A 27305-nucleotide genomic window follows, 5' to 3' on the forward strand; every position below is an offset into this window, starting at 1 on the left:
CTGCAGTTAGAATATTCTTGAGTCTGCAGTACAGCATTAGCCAGAGTAACTGACCTTTTGCTGACAGCCATTATAATTTCTATCTGATCCGAACATCGGCTCTTTTTTCCAGCTTTCTTGAACCAAGCTAATTTCTCTCAAAATATTTCTGGGAATTGAGACTCAGATCTGCCTTGGTACAGCCTTGCTTTTCTCTGGGGAGAAAAGTCTAGCCAAGCACCTTTTATCTTTCCTTTGTCTTCTCATTACTGTAAGCTTTGCTTTCACTGTGGCAGCTAAATGTCACTCTTGACGACATTTGCTGTTCTTTTCTGCACGTGGGGACTGAGCACTCACCTCTCAGTTGTGCATTAATGGCATTTTGGAAGTTTCCTCAGTGCTGTTTCTTCCCTTGCCAGCCTTGCTCTTACAAGTTCTTGGTACAGCTTGTTCTGCGCAGTCCACTTTCCTCCAGCACGTTTTCTTCAGCCAAGGCTGACAATTTACCTTTTCATCTTGCTTCCCCGCACCATCTCCTTTCAACAAAATTCAAGCTCTCCCACTAAAATTCTCACTTTGTATCCAATAAAGGTTGTAGGAAAGAGCCCGTGTTTCCTATTTACACCTTACAGTCTTTGTCTTGCCACTGGTTGAACTGCATTTGCTGTGAGGACCGTGACAACAGTTTCCTAACCTCTACAAATCACAGTCGGCATCAGTTTCCTATTCCCAGTGACTCCATATTCTTCAAAGAACATTTCCTGCAGCTGTTCTTCTCCTTTGTACTGACTCTTTTTACTTTTATCCTGTTTCCGGAGTGATATCTGTTCTGATTACACTAAGTGTCTTTCACTTTTTTACCGAAAAATTCTCATTTGAAGAACATTTTTGGACTCACTAAAGTACTGTCACTTTTTTTGATCCGCTTTTTGCCAAACACTGAATTTGTGCTCCTACTGAATTGTCTGTCACCTGCTGTCCTTCAACAAGGCTCACCCTATAGCTGCCTCTATTCTGCCTCCACCTCAACGCGCCTTCTCCCATCTAGCACACTCCTGCTCCTCTGTTGCCTTATCCTCTTTTTCCTTATTTTTTCTTCATAAACTCTAGTTTTTCCATGTTTTTCCCTCAACTTCCAATTCCTTCTCCACACGTTATATTGTCTGCTCAGTCTTCGCCGTCTTCTTGATTTTGCTACTTTAATATTGTTCTCACAATGCTCAGTGCCTTTGGAGAGAGTCCTAACACTGCCAAGTATTTTGAGAGAATGCTAAAGAGTTACTTTAAAAAAAATACTTTGGGTTTGAAGTTATTTATTTGTTTGTTTATTTAATCACTGACTCTGGAACAGAATTGGGAACATACTGGCCTTGGTGCTGACACAGAGTAGGGCAGTTCACTGAGCTCATGGCTTTCATCCCATGACACCTTAGGCACAAACTATTCCAGGCTCTACAAGACCCTGTCTGCGTCAGCAGTCACAACATGCAATCATGATTAGGAAGGACATTACCTAGGTTTGACAACCTTGTTTGATGACATAGGTAGCAACATATGATCACACAGCTGTTGACTTCTGAAGGAAAAATGGGCGTATGAGACCATTCAAAAAAAGACACGTAGCTGGTGAAAATACGCGATCCATTTCAGAAGCTGGAAAAAGGTACAGACGTTTTGTGTGAAAAAATAGGTAAGACTTTAAACGTGTTTATTTAAGAGGAGGTATGTATCGGATATTTGCATTTAATGGAAAACGAATCCACGAAGCGAACATGTTTCCTCAGCCCCTTTATCCCTTATTTCAGCCCATTTTTCTCCATTTTTTTATTCACGTGGTATTGACCCACTCACCATTTTTTCCTCCTTCTGGACCGAGCTCCCCTCAGCACAACAGCCCAGGCGCCTTCTCCACCCGAACCCCAGCGGCTCTGCTCCCTTTCCCCAGCGCTGCCGTACCCCACACCGTCCCCGGCTGGCTCCCGACCCCCCCCTCCTCCCGTCCCGGCCTTGCTCCCGGCACCCCAGCCGCCTTCCACTCGGGAGAAGACCGAGCTGTGCCCGGGGAGGGGTGGTGGTGGTGGAACACTGACCAATTTAAATTCACCCCCCGTGTCCCTGGCCGAGCTGAAGGACTTAGAACCGCCACCCACCGCCAGGGCTGAAGGCCCAAGCAACGCCCGAGGCCTCCTGTTGCACGGGGAGGCCGGTGCGCGGAAGGCCGCGGCGGACGCTCTCCGCGCAGGAGCCTCTTTACGTTCATCCCCCCGCAGGAACCGGTTGCGGCCGGGGGTGGGCGGCTTCCTCCCCTCAAGCTTGTGGCCTCCAGGCCAGGCCCGGCCCGGCCCGGCCCGGCCCGGCCCGGTGGGGTTCCGCGGCCCGGTGCCGGCCCGACCCCTCACCGCCGAGGCGGAGGCTGACAGAAGCCCCACGCGGGGCGGGGCCGGGGACGAACGAGGGGCGGGGCTACCCTCGCGGGCGCGGCAACGGCCGCTCCCCTCCCTCCATCCCTCCCAGCATCCCCCGGGGAGGGAGGAGAACCACCCCCCTCCCCTCCGCCGGGGCGGTGCGGCGCATGCGCGGACTGTCGGGGTGGGCGGGGCCGGGCCGGCCTCCGCCTCGCCATTAGCCGCGGCGGCGGGCGGGCTCCGCCCGGGGCGGGCGGCGGCGGCTGTGGTGGCGGAGGAGGGGGGGGAGGTGTTACCTGGCGCGGTTAGACGGCCGCGGCGGCAGAGCCGAGGCGCGGTAGAGGACGGCGGAGCGGCCTCCCTCCTCCTCCTCCTCCTCCTCCTGCCGTTGACGGCGGAACCGAGCCGTTGAGCCGCGTTGGCGGCGGCCGGGCCATGGTGCGTCGCGCCCGGCTGGCGCTGGTGGCGGCGGCGGCGCTGGTGGCGTTGGGAGCTCCGGTGGGTCAGGGCGCGAGGGCCCTGGAGTGGTACACGGCGTGGGTGAGCACGGCCTACGTGGAGCCGCTCAGCAACCGCACGGTGCGGGGTAACACGGAGAGCGGCCGTTACGGGGACAGCTCGCCGAAGGAGAGCGCCCAGGGCCTGGTGGGCATCCCCCGCGGCGCCTCACCCCGCCACATGGAAGGCTGCGCCGCCGACACCGACTACGACGTACCGCTGCCCCCCGGCGGCCGTGGGACCCCCGAGGGCGACCCGCCGCCCTGGATCGCTTTGGTGGCCCGCGGCGGTTGCACCTTCAAGGACAAGGTCACCAACGCGGCGAGGAAACGGGCGGCCGCCGTGGTCATCTACAACGAGGCCCGTTTTGGGAACAGCACCGTCTCCATGTCCCACCTGGGTGAGCGGGGGCGGAGGGGTGCGGGGGGCTCGGGGGGGTGGGGGGGGTGGCTTTGTCTAACGCCGGTCCGCCTCGGTGGCCGGAGATGGGGAGTGGGGGGGGGGGGGGGGAGGCAGACATCCCCGTAAAAATGGTACAAAGAGCCGGGTTTTTGTTTCCTCTTCCTCTAAACCGTGCTGGGGAAACGCCGGGACCGGCCTTCTGTCTTCCAAGTTACAGCCCGGGTGTCGGGGAGGGGGGGGGAAGATGCGGAGAAGCCATCCGAAGCGGGCAGCACTGTGACAGGCTGCTGCGGGGGGGTCACGGTTTCATTTAGGGCTGCCTCTGTGCTTCGTACCCTCTGGCAGAAGGGCTGCAGCGGTGACAGGAGGGCAGCTTTCCGCAGGCGGTGCCAGGTATCTTGAAGACGCCTTCTGGTGCCTGTGAAGGCATGGCCGTAGCTATCTGAAGATAGCTTTTGGTACAGGCTTTATCGTAATAGCTCCGTCGTCCTCTCCTGCGCAGGTCTGTAAAGGACGGGGGAGAGGTAGAAGCATCAGGTAATTCTTAAATGCTCGCTAATGCGGCGGGAGAGCTGCAGCCTGGAGATGGATGTTGACTTGGCTTGTCTGAGCGTGCTGGTGATCTGTAGCCTACAGAAGGGATGTGCGATTTTTGCCCAGATAAGAACCCAGGTGTTCTGTCGCTGCAGTCTCTGCTTGGGCTATGACACTAAAGTCTTGCTGCATTTTTATGAGCACGACGACATCAAATGCTTAAATCAAAGGGGAAGAAACTTCAAAACTCTGCTATAAAATCTGTTTGCATTTGTAGATTTCCAAGGAACTGGCAGGTCTTCAGAGGAGGATGCAAAGACAAATCAAACCAAGTAAAAATTGCTGCAAATGTGTCTTTCACAAGGTCCTGGTACAATGAGTTTGTTAATGCCCACGCTGTCGTTCTTGGTCGTGAGGAAGGGCAAGACAACGGACTTGGTTGAAGTAGAACTGTAATGTGTTTCTGAAGAAAACAAACATACTTTCTTTATTATAGTGAGCTGAAAATCTCAGTTAGGGAGCTGTTGCTTCATAGCATGTATGATATGAGATGGAAAACAAGTCTCTTTTCTTAGAATACCAAGTGGCACCAACTTGGGGGTTGGAAGTGTGATTATCATTCCTCTTAGCCTGCTGCTTGCTTGGGTAGGTCGGCCGGGCCCATCTCTTGTGTTCTTAATCCACCGTGAAAGTGGAGGTGGGACGCTAGTTAAGATGTACCTTTGATCCCATGTGGTGATTAAGGTACTTTGGATAGTAATTCTTTCCTCTTTACCAGCTGTCAGTTTCTTTTTCTTGTTGTCACTCTGTATTGGCCAGTCAGTACAAAATTTTTTTTTGTTCCCTGTGGGAATTTTTCCATGTTCTTCTCCATGCCCCTGTCGTAGCCTCTCATAAATATTATTTGCTCTTCTGTGGAATTTTTCTCCTTTTTTCATCTTGCTTATTTTATCAAATTTTTACAATTTTCTCTTTTCTGCTATCATCTCTGTGCTGCAGAAGACTTTCTTGGGCTTATGCTCAGGTTTAGACTTGCTAGTATAGTTACATCTATCAGTAGTATGAAGACCAGTGCTCCCTGACTGCTGGTTGGTTTCTTCTTAAACTGGCAGAAAGTTGCTGATAAAACCTCTACCTATGTAAAGAGTGTGATTTAGTATGTATACAAGAATACATTTGTACTTATTTATACTGAGTTTGCAAATGCAGTTTGGACCTCAGGATGGTTTGGTTGGGGCAGGAATATAATAATATATCACAATATAATTACTAGCTCTGCTGGAGTCACAAATCTTTGTTTCATGATCAAAACTTTCAAACATGTAAATGTTCAAATTTTTCAGTGCACTTTGGGAATATAGGGAAGAATTACTGTTAGTGTTTTCAATATTGTTTTTTTTGAAGGGGGGGGGAAAAGTTTGTGGAAGACAGGCAAGGAAGCATGTAGAAGGTAATGCTGTATTTTACAGGATCCAAGTTTGCCATTCCTGTGAAGGGATTTGTGAACTGACACGTGAGGGAACAAACCCTGCTTCTGGGAGGAGCGCCGAGAATAAATACTCTGGGATATCTGCAGTGCTGTAACTAAGGAGTGAAGTTAGATGCATAAGGAACATCCATTTAGCAGATTTGCAATTAGTGGCACTGAAAATGGTGTGAGATGGAACAATGGTTATGGCTGATAGAGGCGCAGCCTCAGTTGCCTGAGGGTGATAAATGAGTAACTCTTCTGATCTCAAAGTTTCATCTTTTCATTCTGCTGAAAAACCTGGCCTTTGAACTTTCTGGTGTGTGTGTGATGCATGTGTGCTGTTGTTGGTGGGGTTTTTGTGTTTTTAGGGGTTTTACTCCAACTTGAGTAAAAAGAGAGATTCTTGATTAGGCAAAGAAGTGATTGGCTGTACCTGGTGTCAAGGCATTTGATCAAGGACTTACGTTTCAAATACTCTGCAGTTTAGTTTTTTTTCATGGGTACCTTGTGAGCTTCGTGAGTACAGTGAGTAGGGATTTTAATGAAAGTTTTGGAACAGCAGAGTCAAGAGTTTGAATATCTAGCCTTGCAATCCTGTCCCTCCTTCCAAAAGAAGGTTCTTCAAATATGACTCAAACTGATGTCTCGTGTTTTTCAGGCCTGTGCTCTTTGACCAAATTATGTTGTTCAAAATGCTGCATTACTTCCCTCCTCGGGGGAAGTAATAGTGAAACAGCTTCACGTGTAGCTGAGGAGGTTTTTTCCTGTGGAAGATAGTCATTTTACCCAAATGACTCGAGGAGTTGTACTTCTGTTATTGAATCTGAATAGTATAAACTCAAACTTCAGTTTTACAGGAATATAGACTTTGCAGGCGGTCTTAACTCTGTTTACTTTGGTGGTGGTGGTATATAATACAGAGGCTTCAAATTCCTTTCCAAAACCAAAATAAGTATTGTGTGTAAATATTAGCTGGGAGTGGGTTGGAGAGGCAAGGTGTGGAGTATTGCAGAGAGCAGACTAAGGAGAGTTAGAGGCTCAATGCTGGTCGAGAAATTAGGGGGAGGCAGAGGTATATTGCAGTGGAAAGAAAAAAAGGGTCTTCTGGTTCTATAGTTTTCCTGTTATCCTTCATGCTGGGCATCCAGCTACCTCTGAATCCCCTCTCAAGCTAGGATTTGGTGATGCTGATCAGAACATACGTTTGATACCTTGAAGACTACGGAATAAAACATGATTGTGCTTGACACGCAGGGGGAAGGGAAGGAGGAGGACTGGCTACAATAGTTTCAGATAGGTCTGGAGTGGAGCTTTGGTGCATGGCTTGTGGATTTAAGGGAGGCTTGGGACTTGAGTGTATGACTTTGGCTATGTAAAGAAAATGGTCTTTGATTTGGTACAGCTTTGCCAAAATATACCCAACTAGTTCTTTCCTTCATTGTCATATTTTTTAATGCAGGTATATTGAACAAAACAGATGCGAAAGACTTTGTAGTCGTGATTCTATAAGCTCTTGCCAGCTTCAGAGCGGCAGAGTTAAGGTTATTTTGGCACGTAGTTCAACTCTTTGCTACATTGCTTTTAGCACTACTCAGGATTCTCAAGTGGTGCATAACTTCTGCTTTACTGCTGCTTTCTACCAAAAGCTTCTTGTACTCTACTACTGAAAGGACAGAACTGAAATCAGTGGCTTGCTTAACTCAGTGACTGCAAGATGTTGAGCTACTACGTTGTTCTGAAGAAGCAGGAGTAACTTCAAAATGCCTATACGTGTTTTATGCATAAGAGTGCGTATGTGTTGGAAACCTATGTGGAAAGAGGAATGTTGATTGCTTGACTACTTGACTCTTCATGCATCCTCCTTCTTGAGCAGGTGAAAACAACGTGCACCAGGGATTTGATGAGATGAGGTTGGGGTAGATGGTTGAGACAAAGCCTGTCATCAGATTGTTAGTGTACTGTTATGCATTTGGTAAAGATCAGGCATGTTTGTTTGGACCAGGAGCTAAAGAGAATATTTGGTGTTAATTGTGGCGATATTAGTAGGGTGCCTATGCTTAAATAGATCTAAGGACTGACCTCAAACTTTTTACCAAGGTGCTCAAACTCTGGGAGCTTTCTGGTGTTTCTTGTGAGGACAAAAACTACAGTATGTCTGCAATTGGTTTCTGGATGATAGAAAATTATCTTTGTTATCTGTAGGGATGGATGGGAATAAATGTGATAGTTTGGGATGTCTGGAATCAAGATCTGTATCTGTACTACTTTTTCCTCATCAAGAGAGTGCTGGCTTTCTTTTGCAAGAGAAGACTAGCAATGCTAGCAGTAAAACTGACCTTGGCGTGCTGGCAGGAAACATACCTTCATCTTCAGAGTTCCAAATTTGCCCTCCTTTCCAGGTTTCCTAAGGATCTGCCAGCTCTCACTGCTTTATTTGGATGATAATGTTAAAAAAAAAAAAGCACATACCAGATTTCAAATCTACCTGATTCCACTGAAGCATCAATCAAACCTAGAAAAGAAGACAAGTTTACTCTAGCAGAATAAACACGTGGTTATTTACTGCGAAATTAGAAAGTTATAGAAAGGCAAAGCCAACAAGACATGCTCTCAGTAGATACTTGTATGTGACACTTGGAGTTCTTTTATAAATGTGATCTGAGGTCTCTGAGTTGTGATGCAGTTGAAGAAGCTGATGGAATGACTCAACAGCATTTCAGTCTTTGAATAATGTGTTTCAGAACAGAAGTCTAAAATTAGTGAGGAATGAGTTAAGGCCTTAGTCTTGCAGGCTGCTCAGGGCAACTACTTCTCTGAGACTGCTCTTGTTCCTTTTGTAATAGTGGATTGCAATTTTTTTTTTCTTCTCCTCTTTCTGTCTTATGACCTTCAAGGCTGTCATGTTTAGTTGCACGTATTTTTAATGGCAGGTTCATCACCAAGTCTTTAAAACTGTTAAAAGGCTTTTAATGGGCATTTATTTAAAAATGTACAGCAGACTCGTGTTTGTTCTAAAACTAGAAGGTGTCACAGTGTCTAGCAGCCATTGCACAAAAGTATCCTGGCTTCCATTTCAAGGAAATAACTGGCTGATAGTCGGACATGCTAGTGACAAAACAGGGAAAGGCATTACTGATTATTGTGGGGTTTTAAAATACTTCTTTGTTAGAAATTATGCAGAGAACTAGATAGCAGGATTAAACTGACTCAAGATTTTGGGATTGAGGAGGAAACCTTTATTGATTGAAAAATCCAGGCTGCCGCTGATCTTGAAACTTTCTTTTCTTCCCCAAGGCTGAATGAAATCACATAAATCTTTCCAGCACTCCCATACCGTTCATTAGCCATCCTTAGGCACCCCTCCTGTTACTTGTAACTCTTACACTTCATTAGGGACATAGGACCTAATCTTCTCATTTGGGTATGTGGATAACAGTTCTCAGCAATGTGAGATAAATTTCTACCTTCATACGTTCTTTTCCTGTTAACTCCCTGTGGGGTTGTGCAGGGTCAGAAAGCAAGGAGTGTTTCGCACATTCTTCTCTACAAGATTCATGAGTCTCTCTGGTAATGCTTTCATGCTGGTTCAGAGCGGAGAATAATATTAATTAACCAATTCTTAGTACACTTGGACTTGTGGTATCATGTGGACCGGCACGTTGTTGGTGAGTAGACCTAATTAGTGGAGCCTGGTTGCTTGTGGATTTTTCTCGTTTGCCTACAGTTTCCCTGCTTTGTCTCCTAATGCACCCACCAGCTGAGGCAACCTATGGTGGGAGCTGCTGGCAAGCTGAATGGGGTGCCTGAGGGGAGCCACAAATTGGACCTTTCCCCAGTAGAATCTTTTTCTCTGTCTCCCCACACCATCCTCAAAACCTCCAGAAACTTAGCCCTATTTGGAAAATCTGCTCTTTTGCTGGGTCTGGATCTGGCAGATGGGTATAATGGTTCTTACAGTAGGTGACCAGAAGTGAGATGGTTGTGTAAGGTGAAGCTGAAAAAAGGGTAACTGGCATCGAGGTAGGAGGGTTATTCAACTAGTAACTGGAACCTTTAGTGTTTCATCCACAGCAGACCATCTGCACCTTACAGAGGGAGGAACTGCTATGTTCAGAATTGAAACTTCTGTAAATTCCCCTCAGTGTGGTAGCGGAATGGCTGGGTTGACGAGGTGTCACAGCCAGAACCGTCTCAAGTAAAGGAGTTTGTTTTAAATATTTCAGGCAAACAACTCTTTGTCTTAGTAGGCAGAGAGGTGGGTGAGTCTGGAATGTTGCTCTGAGTTTTGAAAATCCCCACTTGATGTAATGTTAGAAGTCAGGCAACCATTTCTTTTGACATAGCTTCTCAGTAGTGTATCTAACACAGCCAGGAGGGGAAAAAGGCTTTAAGTCTTCAGTGGGAGGTCTTGTTGCAGGTAGGTAATCTTGAGAATCTGAGAAGGTAACTGTGACATTACAGCTTTAGCTTTCTGGATAGGAAACCCCCTCTTTTCTTTCTTCTTCTTCTACTTTCTCTCTGAATCAAGCTTAGTTTCACTTTTTCTCAGAGGTAGGAGTGCAAAGTAAGCAGTAAAGCCATGACTTTACCAAGGGTGTGTAGCAGCGTTAGTACACACAAAGTAAGAACTATTCAAATAAATATAGCACAGACCAGTGTGAAAAGGTGACATTTTTAACAAGTACATTTGTTTGTAGTTTGTTTTGTAATACTTAGGTTTGATGTTTCTGAGACAATACCAGAGATGCTTCCAGACAAAATGGAGTAAAACTCTAGTCACAGAGGATCTTTGGTTTCTGCTAGTTGGTCTTGACAGTATCTTACTGGTTTTGGTGGCAATGTGGTGCTTAAAGGGGTTTTTTTGGAATTAGGTGCTTTTTCATATGGATTGAGTGCTTTCGAATTCTAATATAATAGAGAAATCCTTTGGTTCCATGCTCCCAGAAGAGTCTCAAAGTACTTCCTGGCAAGTCCATGTTGTGAAGTCTCATTACATTTTAAATATTTAGTATTGAAGAATCTTTAAGTATTTCAGTGTTTAGTGTAATTTAATATTAAATAGCTGAATCTTTTTTTTTCTTTTTGTTCACATATCCAGTGTAATTGTGCTATGGATTCAGATTCAAACTTAATTGAATGTGTGTCTCTTCATGGTATTCACCTACTGTCTCCATCTGCAGCTAAAATTCCCACACTGACAGATAAAAGACCAGCTGTTCCCGAGTTGCACATTAGAACTTCAGCAGCTTCAAGATGAGATGTGTATAACTTGCCTGGTTTGTTTGCGTGGCATCCACATCCCACCTCACTGTGTAGAATGAGGAGTATAGGGCCTTGAACAGTAAAGATGCATCTGTTGAAGTTTATCTTGTGTTTGAGAGTTTCATAAAGTAAATAAAGGGTTCTTTATTAGTAAACTTTATATCAAGTCTGCTATGCCTGAAAAAACACTTAGAAGTTTTCCTGTAACCTTGCTCACTGATCTTAACTGGAGAGGCCCAAATGACCATCAAGCCAGGATGCCTAAATTTTTGCTGTGATGACTGACTTTTTTCTTTTTTTTTTTTCCCCTCCAACAGGAACAGGAAATACAGTGGTGATAATGGTTGGCTATCCAAAAGGGATAGAGATACTGGAACCAGTACGAAGAGGGATTCCAGTAAAAATGACTATTATTGTTGGCACACGACATGTGCAGGAATATATTAGTGGCCAGTCGGTTGTGTTTGTAGCCATCGCCTTCATCACCATGATGATTATATCGCTCGCTTGGCTCATATTTTACTATATACAACGTTTCCTGTATACAGGATCACAGTTTGGAAACCAGGTAATTGGAGATGATGACGCTTTAGAATATTTACCGTCTTCTCATGTCAAATCAGTTGCCTAACTTTGCTTGTTTATTGAAGCATTCTTGAAGATCTGTGCCTTCTTGCTACTTTACTATCTGTGAATGCTAGTCAGTAATGGTTAGTGAGGCTAATAAGCAGTGTGCTAATTGGCATTGCAAGTTTGGCCAGTTATAATTATTAGATACTCGTATGAAGTCGTGGGAAATACATTTAGCCACTTGTCAACAACTGAGTAAAGGCAGCTTCTTGTGTGATTTGTCACTTAACTTCCTTCCTTTTGAAATTAAAATTATTTTCATTCTTCAGTAATTTTCATACTGAAAGTACTAACTTCACTAACCAGACTTATTTTTAATGGAAAGAGACCATGGTAAATTTTTTTAATAAGACCCACAAGTAGTTAGGGCTAGAATTTTTGGTTCTAAAGCTTTATGAAAACTACCTTTGATACTTGTAATCCTACCATTCCACTGTAGAGTACCAAATTGCAGCAGGCTAAAAGGAGCATGTGTGGTGAGATTCAGCTCTCTTGGACTACCCAAAGTGCTGAGAGCGGTAGGAGTACTGGGAAGATCAGGAAGGAATAACTTTGCTCCTTATTTGCCCCTTCCACATTCCTGTTCTTTGATAGGTTAAAAAAAAAAATCAGCTTTACTTTTTTTCCCCTGAGGGAAGTACTTCATCATAGATTAATTTAGGTTGGAACGGACCTCTGGAGGCTATCTGGTTCAAACCCCTGCACTCGAGAGCAACTGGAGTTGCTGGAGTCAGCTGCAGACCTAGTCCAGCTGAGTTTTGAAAGTATCTTGGGATGGCACTTCCTTGTGGTTTTCAGCTTTTGCACATCGGTTAAGTTCCTTCCATGGTCATCAGCTGCTCTACCATAGTTCTCTAGTAACAGTGAAAATGAAAGTTGCGCTTGTTTTTCTTTGCAAGCAGTTCTCTTTTTTTGTTTTGTTTTTGTTTAATCCTCAGTTCAGAAAAAAAAAAAATTGTTTCAAATGACTGCATATCACATGGACTTCCCCTGCCTTCTGCTTGAACATGTAGATTCTAGCTTTGGGGGAAGAGGGAAGGGAATTTTTGTTTGCCTTCAGGAGTCTGAGCTGTGACTTACAGGACTCTTCTGGGAAAATACTTAATTTCTCTTTTCAGTAACTGAGGATAACACATGGAACTTCTGTATTGGTGAAACTTGCGTTCCCCTTGAAATGTTGGTTCCCTAGACTCTTTTTTACTATGCTTTAAGTCTTAGAACTTAAATTCTGAGAATACTTTAAAGAAAACAAAATTTTTGAGAAGTATTTATAGAAAAAGGGGAGTGGTTTTGTGTTGCAACAGTTGTTTGAAGAAAGGTGCTTCTTCCTGTTGGCTTTAGGATAGTTCATGCTAAGGGAAGTTCACATGCTTTATGAAAAGTTTTAAGAGCATTTTTTAGGATGAATGTGATGTTTCCCAGAAACATGGACCACAGACTCTTAATAGATTTTTGCCATTGGTCTTGTCATCTAAATGCTTCTTAATTAAATTGTCTAGCGTTAGAAGGTTATACCACTTTCTCAGTTCTCCCTCTTTTAAAATGGCCATTGAAAACGAAACCTTACAAAACTATGGGAAGTTTGAAAATGTTTTGAAAATCTTGGTCAAGATACATCATTAGGAGTCTTAAAAAAGAATTTTGGAAGCAAAAAGCCACTTTTCTAACCCAAATCTTATTTTGCTTGGCTTACTGACTCTAGTGTAATTAAAACTTGGGAGTTAAGTATGCCATGCTTTAAAGCAAGCTACTGTGTAGCTGCTGAGTGAAGGTGAAGACAGGTATCTTAAGATTTATTCTAAGATCGGTTCAGCAGTAAAACTTTGGAAGACCTTCCTGCTACTGAAGGTGAAACAGGACTGTGCAGAAACCCCTGAACTGATACAGAAGGTGGAATAGACTGCTGCTGCTGGTTGTCTGCCCATTTCTGAGAGAACTTTCAGACTGATTCTTTTTAACACCATAAAAAAATAATAATAATAAAAAAATCCCAATTTTCAGTACTATAAGTTTGTAAAGTGATATAAGTCATTGTAATTATTACAGAGAAAAGCTACCATTACGTGTGGTTTATTCCTTTATGGTATTTCCTCAGTGAGGGTTGCTGCTAGACAGATCAACATCTGTTAATTGGGAGTGTTTAGTTTCTCAATTTCTAGCAGTAGCTAGCACTTTGTCGTGGAATACAGTACTGCTTTCTTCTCTTGCTTCCCCTCTAAGCACAATCAGGACTGTTACTGTATAGAAGTCCAGTGTGGTGTTTCATGTCTGTTAAGCCTTTCTTGTCATCTCCTTTGCATAATGTGTCCTTTCAGTGCAAAGCTTTGTATAATGTGTGAGACAGTGTTTGACGGAGGGGAAGTATTAATAGCTACAAGCAGCTTTTTGACCTGGTGGCCAGCTGTAGGCTGCCCGGCAGGATTCCACCTTCTCTCAAGCTGGTGCAAAACTTACTGTGTGCTTGCTCATGGGCTTGCCTAACTAGAAGGTCTGGTTATATGGCTGTTGTTTCAGCTCGAAAGCCTACATTAGTCTCAATTTTCCTTTGCGGGAAGGCCCTTAGTGCAGGCAATCACGATACAAGGCTACGTACGTCAGCTTGGTCTGCATAGTTCTGCACTGGTTGAGTTCATTGTAAGAGCAGTACGCTTATAGATAATGTTTGCTGCTGTGCCCGAGAATGCAAAACTTGCAGTTCTTCAACATCTGCTGGCTGGGAGGACTTTGTAAACAAATTAGTTAGCCAGAGATTAATTTTTTTTAGATGCATTCAAAAGACTTGGTAACCCACATGGAAAGTATGTAAAAGCTTTGAAATGTAACTCTTAAAACTAACTTGTGTACTAATACTTCAAATCTTTATTCAAGGGACATAGGAAAGAAACCAAGAAAGCAATCAGCCAGCTTCAGCTGCATACTGTGAAACGTGGAGAAAAGGTAATTCAGTGGCTCCAGTTATTGCTGTATGATCTTGAAACTGTTGTAATGTCTTTATAGAATTTGAACTGAAATTCTCACAACATAATTGCAGTGTGACTTACAATTTTAGGCTCACTTTAGGGCCTTTGCTTAGAAGGCAGGATTTAAAATTGAAGAGTCAAATTACTACTCAAGGAATGTAAGGCTGTTTTGTTGGAAATAGTACCTGGTCATACAGAATGCTGCAGGAGACTACAGTGCTGATACTGTAAAGATGAGGAAACACTATAGTCTTTCCAGCGCTTGAAAACATCAACAAGTGGATTACAAAATACTTCCTAGGACCTATTGATTACACAGTTCTTACAGCTGATGTAATCTTTTGTTTTCTTAAAAGAACATCCATCTTTTTATTGATCAGAAGGCCTTAGAAATCTAAAAAGCTTTGAAGAATGAAACATTTGTTTCATCTTTTGACATGCAATACATTAAGGAGCTGTATAGACTTACTAGAAGCATAAATTTTTTAGAAGTACATTTCTATGTATTAAAATACAACTATTCTAAAAAATAACAGCTTTCAAAAAGTTAGCTTTGACAGCATACAGCCTAAACCTCAAAGCTGTATTAGAATAACTGAAGTAGAAAAAGCCATGGTTTTGAAAGAAAATATTATTTTAGTCGGAGTTTCAGGCAGCTCTGATCCTAGATGCCAAATTAGCTTCTGACTAGACTTCTGCTACTACATAGGCTTTTTTTTTCCCCAACCCTTGTCTTATTTGATTAGTTTTTACTTAAAGGACTGATTTGCTCAGAGATAAAAAAATAGGATTAGGTTTTTTAGTCTATGAGTAAAATTGAGGTGAGAAAGGACATTTATGTGTAAGACTTTAAAAGCTGTGGTTCAACAGAAGCTGTTCAGCCTAGGTCACATGCTACAGAGAATATGTGCGTCATTTAGTACATCGTTTTTGAAATTTAAAAAAACCCAAAACTGTCTTTGAACTTGCATTTTTCATCTTATGCATTCACTGTGTTTAAGTAGCATTTTACAAGTATTTATTACTTTTGATTGTGTTATAAATTCCATCAAAAGTAGGCTATTTCAAGCTGTGAACAGAGGGATAGTCATACTTCTGTTCATACAATGGTGAGATCAGAGATCAAGAAGAATGGAATTGAACCAAAACTTGTGTAAAGCAGTATCAAAGCATAACATCAACACTGGAAGAAATGGATATAAAAGGGTCATGATGAAACCTATGGTGAGAACCACAAGGAAGATGTTAACAGCTTTTCAGTAGATGTTCAGTAAATCTCTAAAAAGGATTTGTATTGTGAGATTTTTGCAGTGTACCAGGTAGTTCCTTCCCATTGATATACCCTTGACTAAAATAAATAAAATGGGGTAATTTAAGCTGTTATACGGCATTCATAGTTACAACCAGTATACTGTGTTATTTAAGCAAAGTAGAATAAGATAAGGTTAAAATCTCTCTATTAAAATAGAGTTTTTCTGCTTGGTAACTCATGTCTTCTGATTTGATTTGAATCAGCCTACTATCAGTAAATTTATGTAACTTACTGATGCAGAGGTACTTTCATGATCTAATGAAAATTTATCTGGAAATACAGTCCTGTCCACTCTGTAAATGTACTTTTTTTTTTTTTAGATATTTCCTTTCAGTCATTTAAAAGAGAATATTTCTTTTATTGTGACACAGTACAGTCTTTCATTATCACTTCACTTGGGGATGAGGTATTTAACTAAAAATAGGTCAATATTTTAAAAGTGTATTTGCTATCATGTAGATCCTTCCTGAGAAGCTTATGGGATTATTGTAAAATGGACACTCATTTGAGTATGTGCTACATATGGTGTGCTTGGATTTTGCCTCTTGTGCAGAATAAAAAAAAAAGTTATAGAATAAGTACTTCCCTTAACTTTGCTTCGTAAAGCAAACTGTAATGCTTTGTAAAAAAGCAGTCTTAATTTGATTTACTTGGGAATTTAAGCATTAATTATGTAAATTGATAGCATGCAAAGGAGGGAAAAACTTGCCTTGAAGTTGAAAGTTTGCTTGCAGTACTAATTCATTTGAGTGTTTCTGGTAATGGAATTGAAGTGCTTCAGTAAGCAGTAAACAAAAAATACTTATGTTGTGGGGGATGAAAGGGAAGAAGTTGGCTCACTGTCTGTTCTTCTAATACTTGTTTTACACAACCCAATTAACATTGAATTATTTCTCTTGCATCTGGAGATAACCATCATATTTGCACTGCAGCTATAAGCAGGCTTCAAGAAGACAGCAAGACCTGTTAGGAAAGATATTTAACCCTTAGAAAGAAACAAATTGAGGTGGGGAAATACTGCATTTTGACTGTCTCTCTGGTTTGAGCTTGGAGAGAAGTTTCCAAAACCACCCCAATTGCATATTTCAGTTCTCGTAGCTACCAGAGGATATCTGCTAGGATGTGGTAGAAAAAGGAGAAAAAAGTGGGGAAGAAGGGCTTTCCAGTATTTAACCCCAAGAATCTCTTCCTACTTAAGCACTTAGAAGTCTTTGGGACCATCAGTTAAGAATTAGATGGTGCGCTTTCATCTGTACTCACCTCTTTTAAAATGTCTTCATTTTGTAGTTATTTTAAACTGAAATTTTACTGTGGTCGCAGTGTTTGAGACTTAACAGATTACTTAAGGTACCATGTATAGCTATGTAAATTAGAAAATCCAGGTTTGGCTGCTTTCAGTATCTGGTATCACTTGATCAAGTCACCTCTTGATGGAATCTTGAGTTAAACGAGAGAGATATTTTTATTTGCTAAACCATTTTACAAGTTTTAAATTCTGTGAAGCTAGCTATTACACAAAGCTTGTTCTGTAATGAAATATGGACGTAATGCATTTAAATGTGTTGTCATATTTAGGGTTTAGATGTTGATGTGGAAAACTGTGCTGTATGCATTGAGAACTATAAACTGAAAGACACTGTCCGAATTCTGCCATGCAAGTAAGTTGCCATAATTATTCTTTCCTCTTTAGCATGTTTTCCCTAAGAAATATTTGTTGAGCTTTCTGGAAACTCTTCTGAAACTCTGGGGGCAGAGCTGAAGCTGTGCCATTTATATGGGCTGTTACATGTTGAAGGGCACTGGGAGACCATGTAGCTCTTTGTATCTGTGCAGGAAAAAGGAGCAATTGGGAGAAGGGTAGGAGTGAAGTAGAGCTTTCTTAAGTTAGAACTGTACACAGTTGAGCTGGTAACTCTGTGGTGTCCTTGTGGTTAGTAACAACTCTTATTTCAGAAAGCTAGCATGAAAGAAGATGCTTCCAGAACTATGTCTGTCTTAACAATTAGGTACTGCTTAATTTATTGAGGTTATAAAGCAATGGGTTTATTTTTTAATCTAGTAACTTGCACATTGTTTGAAGGAGTAGTGTGTGGCTTCTGTGTTAAATTCTAAAGGGCGTTTCTTTTGTTTAGGCACATCTTCCATAGAACGTGCATTGACCCTTGGCTTTTGGACCACCGAACTTGTCCAATGTGTAAACTAGATGTTATCAAAGCTTTGGGATACTGGGTATGTTGCGCATTTACTTTAATCTTCAAGGTAGAAGTACAGTGCAGGAGGCAAGACTTCATGTAACTGTTCAGAATGAGAACAGTTGTTACTTGACGGGACTGAAGAAACTGGGCAAAGATGCAAGAGTAATTGAGTGAGAACCAGAAAAATAAGGGAGTTTTATGGGTAAGATCTTAAACAGTGTATCGAGCAGCTTATGAATCCTGTGTGTACTCTCTGTGTTAACTAATTTTTTCTGTCTCCAGCTGATGATAGGAAGGAAGTTGAAGCAGACGTGAGGCAATTTGCCCAAGCTGCAAAAATATAACTTAATTCAATAGATCTAGAGCATATATTTGATTTTGTTGAGAACTGCGATTCAAAGGAAGAAATTATAGGTTTTCTATCTTGAGTGTTTGTGTACTTCCACATATGCCCAGTGTTTTATCCCTGTAAATGAGCCAGTACTTAGAACCTTCCTAAAGACATTCACCAGAAGTTGGTTAAGTAGAGAAAATGATGTGCTCTCATTTCTTTCTGACAGCACCAGAAAAGAGAGATGAAGACACATGCGGTAGGTTACTCGGTCACTGTTGATAAATAGTCTTGAGTTCCACTAAAATGCCATAGGCATGAATGTACCTCTTTTCTCTTCTACTGATCTACAGAGAACTTCAGAAAACAGGGGTGTTCCTTGGTTTCAGGGACCTTTCTTTCATAGATTAGGTCTGCGTTTTGACTAGCTTTTCTCTTATTTCATTCCAGAGACTTAGCAGATATATGGAAGACTTATGAATTGCTCTTTTGTTTTGTCAAATGTGACAATACTCTTGCTATTTAATATGTATACCAGATTGTGGTGCTTCTGTGTATTAAGTCAGACTTTACTCAAGAGTTGCAATCTTTTTGTTATGTGAAATCACTATTATTACTTTAATATTGTTATGTTAGCAGCTTATTTTTTGCTCACTTCCAGTTCTTGGAGTTGATGTAACTTGTGTTACATACAGAAGGATATATCCTTTTGTATACAGGCTGAAAACTGAAATATTAGAACCTTCAAAACACTTCTATTCCCTGAATTCATGCTGTTGGCAGAGGATACTGATAGCAAGCCTAACCAGGAGGAGTAATGCCTCCTCTGCTTGTTATGCAAAATGAATGTTGGAAAGCAGGTTGAATGGGATTATATTAAATACAGAAGCTCAGTTGTTTTTTCTAATGGAATGGGGGAAATGTGTACTGCTTATGCATCAATCATTCAAGTCCCACTGAAGCTAATAATGTGGGAAATCATTCAGTATTTTTTTTTCTAGCTCAGTTTTCAGCCTGATACAGGTTGCCCAATCTAGTTTGTAGAGCGATTGTGTGAATTTTTTACCGATGTGAGGAAAAAAAGTGCGAAGAGCAAGGCAGCTTCTTTCAGCAATGTGCTCGCTGAGTGACGTAACTGCAAACAGGAAAGTGCAGCCTTATTATAGAAATCTACTAAACGTTCTGCAAAGAGGCTGAAGGCTCAATTCAGTTTTATGGAGAGCAAATATTTTAGATGCTTAAAAATTTTCCAAGGCTCAAAGCAGAAGGCACTAGGTGCTATTACCTGGCTTTTGTAGGGAGCAGGCTTCAATGGTCTAGTCCTGCATTACGCTATTTCGTACAAGAAAAAGAACTGCAGTTCAGCATGTCTGACTGATTTAGTAGAGCATTGTTGAATCTTGTAGATTCGGTGCTTATTTAACTGCGTAAGTTTTGGAAACCAAAATTATTAATGCCCCCCTGCCCACACATGTAGAGATTAGTATCACATGTGTCTTAACTTGTGTTCAATTGTAGCAGTTCTATAGCTTATTAAAATTCAGTACATTTTAAAATATGCTGCTTTGGTGCTAAAGAAAGAATCAGCCTAGAATTTCTTAAATCTTAAGATGGGCCTTTGCTAATTGTTTGAGGAGGGGAAAAACACTCATCACGAAGCCCACAGAATAGCTACTTGTACTGCAGTATACTTGCTTTTGCATAAATAATGTCAGTATATCGATGGCAATGGCTTAGTGAAGGTAGTCAGTTTAATTTTATGAACAGAATTGTGCATGTAGTAGGACTTCAAATTAACTTTCAGAATGGATCAGAAATAGCTCACGCTATATGTACAATAGGTGAAATAAATTCCTTTGCCTGTGCTGCAGTTATTTTGTTCCTGCAAAGCGACAAGCCAGCATATTTGCATTTTTTGGAACAGACTTAACGTTTAGGCTGGAGGTAGAGGAGGAGGGAAGTTTGTTCTGATGTCAAATGTTTGCTCACCCCAGTAAAAAAAATAATCTAAGCTTGCCCAACTACTATTGTGAAAAACAGAGGCTTCTACAAACTCAAAGGATCAATAGGTTTGCTCAGTGAAGACTTTGTATGTGCTGAGCCGGCTGCTAACTGCAGCAGTACTGTTCCTACAGTGTTGAAATACTCCATCCAGAAGGCTGGCTGGGTTGACTCCTGTTGTTGCTCTTGGCTTTGGGGTGGCTTGGAAAAAGTGGCTTTTCTTTTGCTTGGCTTTGTTTCTTTGTAGTCAGACAGTAACATTGAAAGTAGACACTGTTCGACACTACCCATGAGCGCATAGATAATAGGCAAACAAAATGGTCTTTTTCCGATAAGGTGAGGTTACAAAGTGGTAACGCGGAGGAATGTTGATGCCTAATGGTAGACAAAAGTGTCAGTTAAATGTATTTAATTTTGAAGGGGGACCCTGAAGATGTCCTTGAAGTTCAGATACCTGAATCAATAAGTGGCAGTGTTTCAGTCGGAAGTCTGAGTATTGCTTTACAAGATGATGACAGAAATGAAGTAAGCGAATTGTCAGCTTCCTCCACTAATGAATCTGTATTGCAGTGTACCAGTTTAAAAGAGGATGCAGGTGAAACCACAGCATTACTTGGTAAGTAATAATTTAGTTTATCACTTGACAATCCTTAATGCCATTCATTGCATTGGAAGAAGCTATTCTCTAACTGATGTTAGTAGTGTTAGTATTGCAGTGCAGACTAGACTGAGTGGTGTCACTTACTGCTGATACTCAAAAAGTACAAGCAGGTAGATTTTGAGAGAATTCTATCGAGCTGGAGGAAACTGGTCGGGGCAGGGGAGGATGTATACAGTGTCTTAGGAGGATTACTTATCCAGAGAATCCTGAGAACCTTGGGTATATATGAATATGAAATTTTTTGCCAGAGTTTGGATTAATGTAACAGATAAAATGTATTAAAGTGGTAAATCAACAAACAATTTTTCTTTTAATTCCTGACTTCTAGATGTGGATGTCAGTAATAACCGGCATGGAGAACATCTATCTAATGGAAATTCCCATTGAACTGCTTCATGGAAGATATCTTGAATAGACTGTTGAAGAACTATTATTTTTTATTTAATTAGTATGGACTTTTGTCTAGTTAATGGGAAAAAATAACAATGTAAATTATTTTACCTTTCAAACTTTTCTAGCTGGTGTTCCAAAAGGGCTAATAACTAAGAATTTTGTACACAGGAGGATTTTATAAAATCTCCTCTGGATGTCTCATCCTCAAAAAAAAAAAAAAAAAAAAAGATGCAATAACCCTTTTTCTGTAAGCATTGTTACAATGTCATTGTGTTCCAGAGGGCTGTAACAAAGATGAAGACTAGGCAGTGAAAACAATGTAGAATGTCTAATGGATAAATATTTTGGATGCACTATTTACATTCAGTATGTACACATGGAGAACACTTACAAGACTACAACTCTTAAAATGTTCTGAAAGTTCTGATCTGTTGTAACTGGAGGTGGATATTGTTAGGAAAGAAATAATCTAATGTTGAAGGAGTCAAATAACTTCATGGATATGTTGCATATCCTTGTTTGTGATGAAAAAATTGCTAGTTGCAACTTTCCTTACATGTAACAAATACTAATTTGATCTTGTAATGTGTTCTACTCGGAGTGGATGCTGAGAGAAAAGGAGACTTTCTCCATCTTGCTAGCTTTTTATACTGAATTTGGCAGTAACAGGTTGTGCTAGGTGGTCTTCACGTGCTGAGCATGTAGACTTATTTAGGTATATGCACACTGGTTACCTCTTTCAATCTTAAACTCAGTAGAACAGAGGTAAAGGGCTAATTATGGCTACAATGTATTTATTAGTCTATTTATAAGAATTTACTTAATTCCTTCTTACTCCTGTTCCCATCCAGTCCCACTTTGTTATGTACAAATTGAAACTGTTTCTTAGGATCTACAAAGTTTGGGTTTGTTTTGTTTTTTGGTTTGGTTTTTTTCCTTTTCCTTTGTATAGAGATGCTGGAATTCTTCTCTTGGATATTCCACATTAGGAGTTTTGACTGGGTTTGCCATTAGCTTTTATTCCTTTCTTTTAGATTAGCAGTATTGTGCCTTATAGTAAATCACTTAAGAAACCTGAAGCATCTGAGAGTAAATATAAACCCTGGCATCTCCCATTATGACCTCTTACTCAAATATTTATGTACTGTAAGTGGTATAAGGAATTGCTAAACTGTTTTGTAAAGAAATGTGTATATTTAAAACACTACTTACTAAGTGTTAAGTGAATTGTTTAGGATTTTAGCGTTGTCATGTTATAAATAATATGCTACATTCCTCAATTTTCTTTTGTAAAGCTGTTACTCCAGGTTGTTTAAAACAGTGTCTTTCACGAGACATTTGTTTTAGAGTGCATTTTGTTTTTAAAATGTATATTTGGGATGTTTTTAAGAAAATATGCAATTCTTTTTCTAACTTATATTGAGCTTCAATAGAAGCAATAACTTTTTTTAATTTTAGAATGAATGTTCCAGAAATGACAGAGGTTTCAGCTGGGGAAGTATAATCTGAACTTCTACTTTGCAGAGCAGATGTTTCACCCTAAATTTCCTTCAAGAAATTCCTATTAATGCCTACTTACAAAAAAATCTGCCTCTTCCCTGTAGGAGTGTAACTTTTAGGTTTACTGGAAAATTGTCAGGTTGTAGTTCTGATGTCACCAGCAGGTGCAAGTTTTTGTGATGCCTTTATCTTACAAGAAGCACATGAGAATGGAATATGACTGACCAACCATCTCCAAAACTGTACAAATAAAAAAAACAACCCACAACTAAACCAAACAATGTATAGGGACGTTCATGTCTCCAAAAGAAGCTTATCAACATTTCCAGAACTGCCTTTTTAACTGTCTCTTCAATATTAAAAACTAAGTCTTCTCCCTCTTCCTTAACACAAAACTGAACATTGATGTAGTAAATGTTGAGAGGGTTTAAACTCTAGCTCAAGGAGGAACCAAAAGGCGTTATCAAGAGAAGTCTTGTCAGTCTGTGGATTGTGTCTTGCTGATACCTGCAGCGCAATATTCATGCTGGAGAGGAGAAATGTGGTGAGTACTTCAGCTTTTATGTAATACCTATAAACCCAAAAGCTTTCTTAAGAATCAAAGCTGAGATCTGGCAGAAGGCTGGAAGAAAAGCTTCAAGGGACCTGCAGACTGAAAAGTGTGCTTATAAAATCTGAGTGTACTGACTTAGAAAGATATGCAAGTGTGAGGATTCCTGGGGTATGTTTCTAATGCTGGCACTATACCTGTTTCATTTCAGCCTTTCACAAGAGTAGTTGTTTTCAGTCGAGTTGGTTTGTGCGTAGTTCGTCTTTGATATAGTTAGGTCTCATAAGGCCAGCTGTGCTGCTGAGGAATGATGACAATAAAAGGCCGAATTGCAGTGCCTCCAGCAAGCAGTTTGCTCTCCTTGGAGGCTCGATGACAAAAATCTTCCGAAGCGAATCATTTGTCTGACCTCAGTCAAAAAGCTGACATGCATTAGCAAAAAGTGGTAGGATAAAAAGTAGAGGACAGGAAAGAAACAATCTAGGGAGCTTAAAACAGTTGAAAGAGAAGATTAGAAACTTGGAGCATATGACGTACTGTTACAGCTCATCTAATACATAACTTAGAGTAAACGGGTGTAGGCAGCTATAGGTAAATACAGGTTCCCAGACTTTGCTGATCTGGACCTACTATGTTGGATCAAACTGGTATTTCTAGTTTCTGGCACTTTACCTACAAAAAAATTATGTGAAGGTCAGAACTAATGAGTCTGTTTCCCCCCCCCCCATGAATGTTTTTGCAGGATAGGTGCCTTGTGACTCCCTTCCCTACCATTTGGAGGAGCTTTAATCTGCCTCTTCTGCTTAGCCTATGTCCTGCCTAATGTGGGAACTCTTGCTGTATGTGTTGTGGGTTTCTTCTGCCCCCACCCCGATTCTCTTCCTAGCTGCACATTTTTCATAAAGCATGCAGGAACTTGTCTTGGAGACCTTTGTCCCTTTGTCAGATTTTGCTGTCATCAGGCAGAGCGTTTCTTGTGAGAGGCATTCATGTGGTATGGCTCTACAGAGCTGAAGCATAGTGCCCGCATGAAGTGGACAGCCCCCCAATAGTGAAGTTCAATATATCAGTTGGGGAAAATCCCTAGCAGGACTAGGGGTTGTTATTGTTGTAGAATAAGTTTTGTTAGTATTGTGTTCATTGGTGTGGCTTCGTTAGTTCTGGTGTTACTGTTAGCGAGAAAATTTGTAAAGTACAAGTGATTTTAAAAGGAGCTATGAACATGTCAAAGTGGACTGGTGTTTAAAGTTTTGTTCAGAAATTTTAGTTTATTAATAATAGTCTACAAATGCCAAACTGGAAATTTGATACTAAATAACTGTTTAAACCAGCTTCAGCTTTCAGACTTCATAACAAGCAAAAATGAACCGTAGACATTTCAGATATAAATGTGTGTTAATAGTGAGTTTAATTACCTGCAGTACCAATTTAACTAGAAAATTTGGATTTTCTCTTACTAATGACCCATAGACTGGATTCTTATTTGGCTCTAAGCAGTGCTTGGAGGAGATCTTTTGCATGTACTGGAGGAGTTTGATTAGATAGCAGTAACTTCTTCCCCCTGCCCCTCACACCTCCCCTGCCCCCTGAGTATGTGAATGTGGACCAGTAACCTGTTGCCAGTAGTTAGTGCTAGATTCTGGAGGCATGCCAGAGGAGTTGTAGGATAATTTAACTACAGTGAGAATGCTTTTAATCCATGCCAACTTAATAAATTGGGCACCAGTATATTCCTGCCGAAGCTGGGTTGTGCAGCCAGTGTGTAGCAGTGGTTACCCCTGTGGTTCAGAGGATGTCTGAGGCAGTGTCTATACTTGCAAGTTTTGATGAGCTCGATCAGAAGCGAAAGGTGTTGGTTTTACATGATGATGGCAACAGATAGGACACAACAGGTTGGGCTGATGATTTAGCTGCCCCATAAAAGCAGACTTCTGACTAGACATGCAACTACTGTTGGCATTACCAACTGTACTTTGAAGTATACACCAGTAGGTTAAGAATGGCATTCTGAATTTGTGGAATATTTTTTCAGTTGTTGCCACAATGTATAATACAAACATGTTTTTATTACATATCAACATCCCAAGTGTTGGTAAAACTGGGAATTCTTGCTCAACAGAGCCTTTAGCACCCTGAATGAAGCCAGTAATGATATTGTGGTGATGGCTAGGTGGGTGTTTGGGGGGTCTGTTTGCTTTTTGGGTGGGTTTTTGGGGGTGCTTTTTGGTTTGGTGGGGTTGTTCTGTGGAGAGGGTGCATGTGTAGTTTTCATTGGTTTGATTTTCAGCACTTGGCACTGAATGCAGTTTTTCTGTGCTGGACGAAGATACTGAGATCAATAAGAACATACTGACTCTGCAGCTCTACAAAGAGAGGCGGAACTGAAATCTAGTAGAGGAGTCAGCTGGCAATATCTCATCGGGTTAACCTGGAGGGAGTGGAGTTCTTGGTGTTGGCTGCTTGCTGAGTGAATGAAATATTGTTGGCAGCTTCACAAGAGATGTTCTCTTCTGTTTGTCTCCCTGCAGCCACCAGGCTGGGTGAGACTTTGCACAATGGCTTGGACTGATTTAATAGCTTGCTGTTACAAGAAGAGAGTGGTCCTTTCTGGTTTTCCTTTTCTGCTCTATTTACTTTGCTCTGCCTCCCATTCACATTAAGAGTATGTGATGAACTAGTTCAGCTTAAGTGGCAGAAAATTAAATCTATCAAAGTTGTATTTTAACAAGCCAGGAAGCTGCATATCCTTACTGTGCAATTAACTGAGTTTGAGCTGGGCTAAGGGGATGAGGAGTTGGGGTGGAGGAGGAAAGAGCAGGACTCTCCCCTTGATGCAGTTTTAAAATAGTGCCATGGTGAATTACAATTCCTGAAATGGAAGATGGCAGCAGCATATTATTTTTATTTTTAACCAGAATGGCCGTAAAAATTGTAACATGTCTTCTCTCCTTGAGACTGATCTTTACTAGATGTGTTCTTTTCTCTCACAGGTGATGTGTGAAGATTTGGTAATTGGAATTGTAGATTAAACATGCACAAATCAAGCTGAAGGCTTTTGGTTTTGTTCAGTATGGGTCCTCATCTCTCTCCTCAGATATCCTGCTGTATTGCAAAACTTAATTTGAGAAAGTTTTAAAAGTAGAATGTCTCTATAATTGCATGTGTTTGTGTGAAGAATGCATTGCCTGGAAACTGTCCATTGTACTTCCATTAGATCTGAAGCTACTTTTCACCATCTGAAACATGGTAATGATACTGCATTTTTAAAAGACAATATCCTTCTTAATTCAGAAGAGCAAAATAATTTGAGTTCCCATCATTTTGTTAGTCTGAAGCTTAAGTCCAAAACTTTGAAGCCAGTTACTTCTACTGTAAAAATAACTGCAGAGAACCATTTGAACTTGCCAGTCTGTCAGCAGCTATTCACGATTGACTGTCTTTTATGGTAACCTTGTACTAACTGGGTTGCATTGTTTGGATTAAGCACTGGGCTATGTCTTTTCCATTGTGTATGTACAACTGTAAGAATGTCAAGTTATGCATTGTTGTTGTAACTTAATGGCTAAAAGCTCAAATTCCATAATAAATTATACAGACCTTTTAAAAAGCAATGTTTGAGAAGCTTGAGGGGTTTTGTGTTCTTTGCTACGCTTCTGTAAATGGATCTGAGCCACTCAGCACTAGCACAAAACAAGTTCATGCTGGGTAGCTAAGGGGGAAGATCCTTTCAGCAGTTGTAGAGTTTTCCCCATGTAGGTTGGTTGCTAGATGCCCACCCAGCTGCTCTCATTTTCCCCCTGTCCTATTGAGGAGGGGGAAGATAAGATGGAAAAAGTCATGGGTCACAACAAGAAATAGTTACTGGCAAAACAGATGTGACTTGATGAAAACTAATTTATTGCTGTTTAAAAATAGAGTAGGATAGTGAGAAACAGACAAAACTGAAACTACCCTTCTTCCTAAGCTCAACTTCATTCCTTTACTCATGACTCTTCTACCTCTCCCTTCCCTGTGAGCAGTGGCAGGGGAAGGAAGGTTGTGGTCAGTCCATAGCATTTGGTCTCTGCTCTTCCCTCCTCACCCTTGTCCCCTTGTGAGCTTCCCTCCCTGGGGCTGCAGCTCTCCAAGCACTGCTCCGGTGTGGATCCTCACCCTGGGGTTCAGCTGGCCACCCTGCAGCCCCCTTCCTGCCCAACCTTGCCTTGTAAATGCAATACAAAT

The 27305-nt window shown here is 41.2% G+C and overlaps 1 protein-coding gene and 1 non-coding gene across 5 annotated transcripts; both read left to right on the plus strand.

Moving 5' to 3' along the window:
* Nucleotides 1–2690: 2690 nt before the first annotated feature.
* On the plus strand, nucleotides 2691–26695 carry RNF149 (ring finger protein 149). 4 transcript variants are annotated; one of them, XM_049834248.1, is made up of 10 exons: nucleotides 2691–3282; nucleotides 10869–11119; nucleotides 14050–14118; nucleotides 17029–17111; nucleotides 17586–17682; nucleotides 18209–18238; nucleotides 20401–20596; nucleotides 20970–23078; nucleotides 25372–25624; nucleotides 26075–26695. In XM_049834248.1, the coding sequence occupies exons 1-8, from the start codon at nucleotides 2820–2822 to the stop codon at nucleotides 21026–21028; spliced, it is 1248 nt and encodes a 415-aa protein (XP_049690205.1). In that variant the 5' UTR covers nucleotides 2691–2819; the 3' UTR covers nucleotides 21029–23078; nucleotides 25372–25624; nucleotides 26075–26695. The 4 variants fall into 4 exon arrangements, with proteins under 4 accessions (XP_049690205.1, XP_049690203.1, XP_049690204.1 ...); XM_049834246.1 differs by having other exon boundaries at nucleotides 25372–26695; XM_049834247.1 differs by lacking the exon at nucleotides 25372–25624.
* Nucleotides 23384–23499, plus strand: LOC126053077 (small nucleolar RNA SNORD89). The gene has a single exon (XR_007510242.1). It is a non-coding gene; the product is annotated as a small nucleolar RNA SNORD89 (small nucleolar RNA).
* Nucleotides 26696–27305: the final 610 nt, after the last annotated feature.

The sequence above is a fragment of the Accipiter gentilis genome, chromosome 31 (genome assembly GCF_929443795.1).
Source record: "Accipiter gentilis chromosome 31, bAccGen1.1, whole genome shotgun sequence".
Lineage (NCBI taxonomy): Eukaryota > Metazoa > Chordata > Aves > Accipitriformes > Accipitridae > Astur > Astur gentilis.

What these genes read in the sequence shown, in the direction of transcription:
- RNF149 (XM_049834246.1), top strand. Translation starts at nt 2,820, where the DNA reads ATGGTGCGTCGCGCCCGGCTGGCGCTGGTGGCGGCGGCGGCGCTGGTG. An exon ending in GATCACAGTTTGGAAACCAG is followed by an intron (nt 11,120 to 14,049) that starts GTAATTGGAGAT and finishes TCTTTATTCAAG; the next exon opens with GGACATAGGAAAGAAACCAA. An exon ending in GAGAGATGAAGACACATGCG is followed by an intron (nt 18,239 to 20,400) that starts GTAGGTTACTCG and finishes TTAATTTTGAAG; the next exon opens with GGGGACCCTGAAGATGTCCT.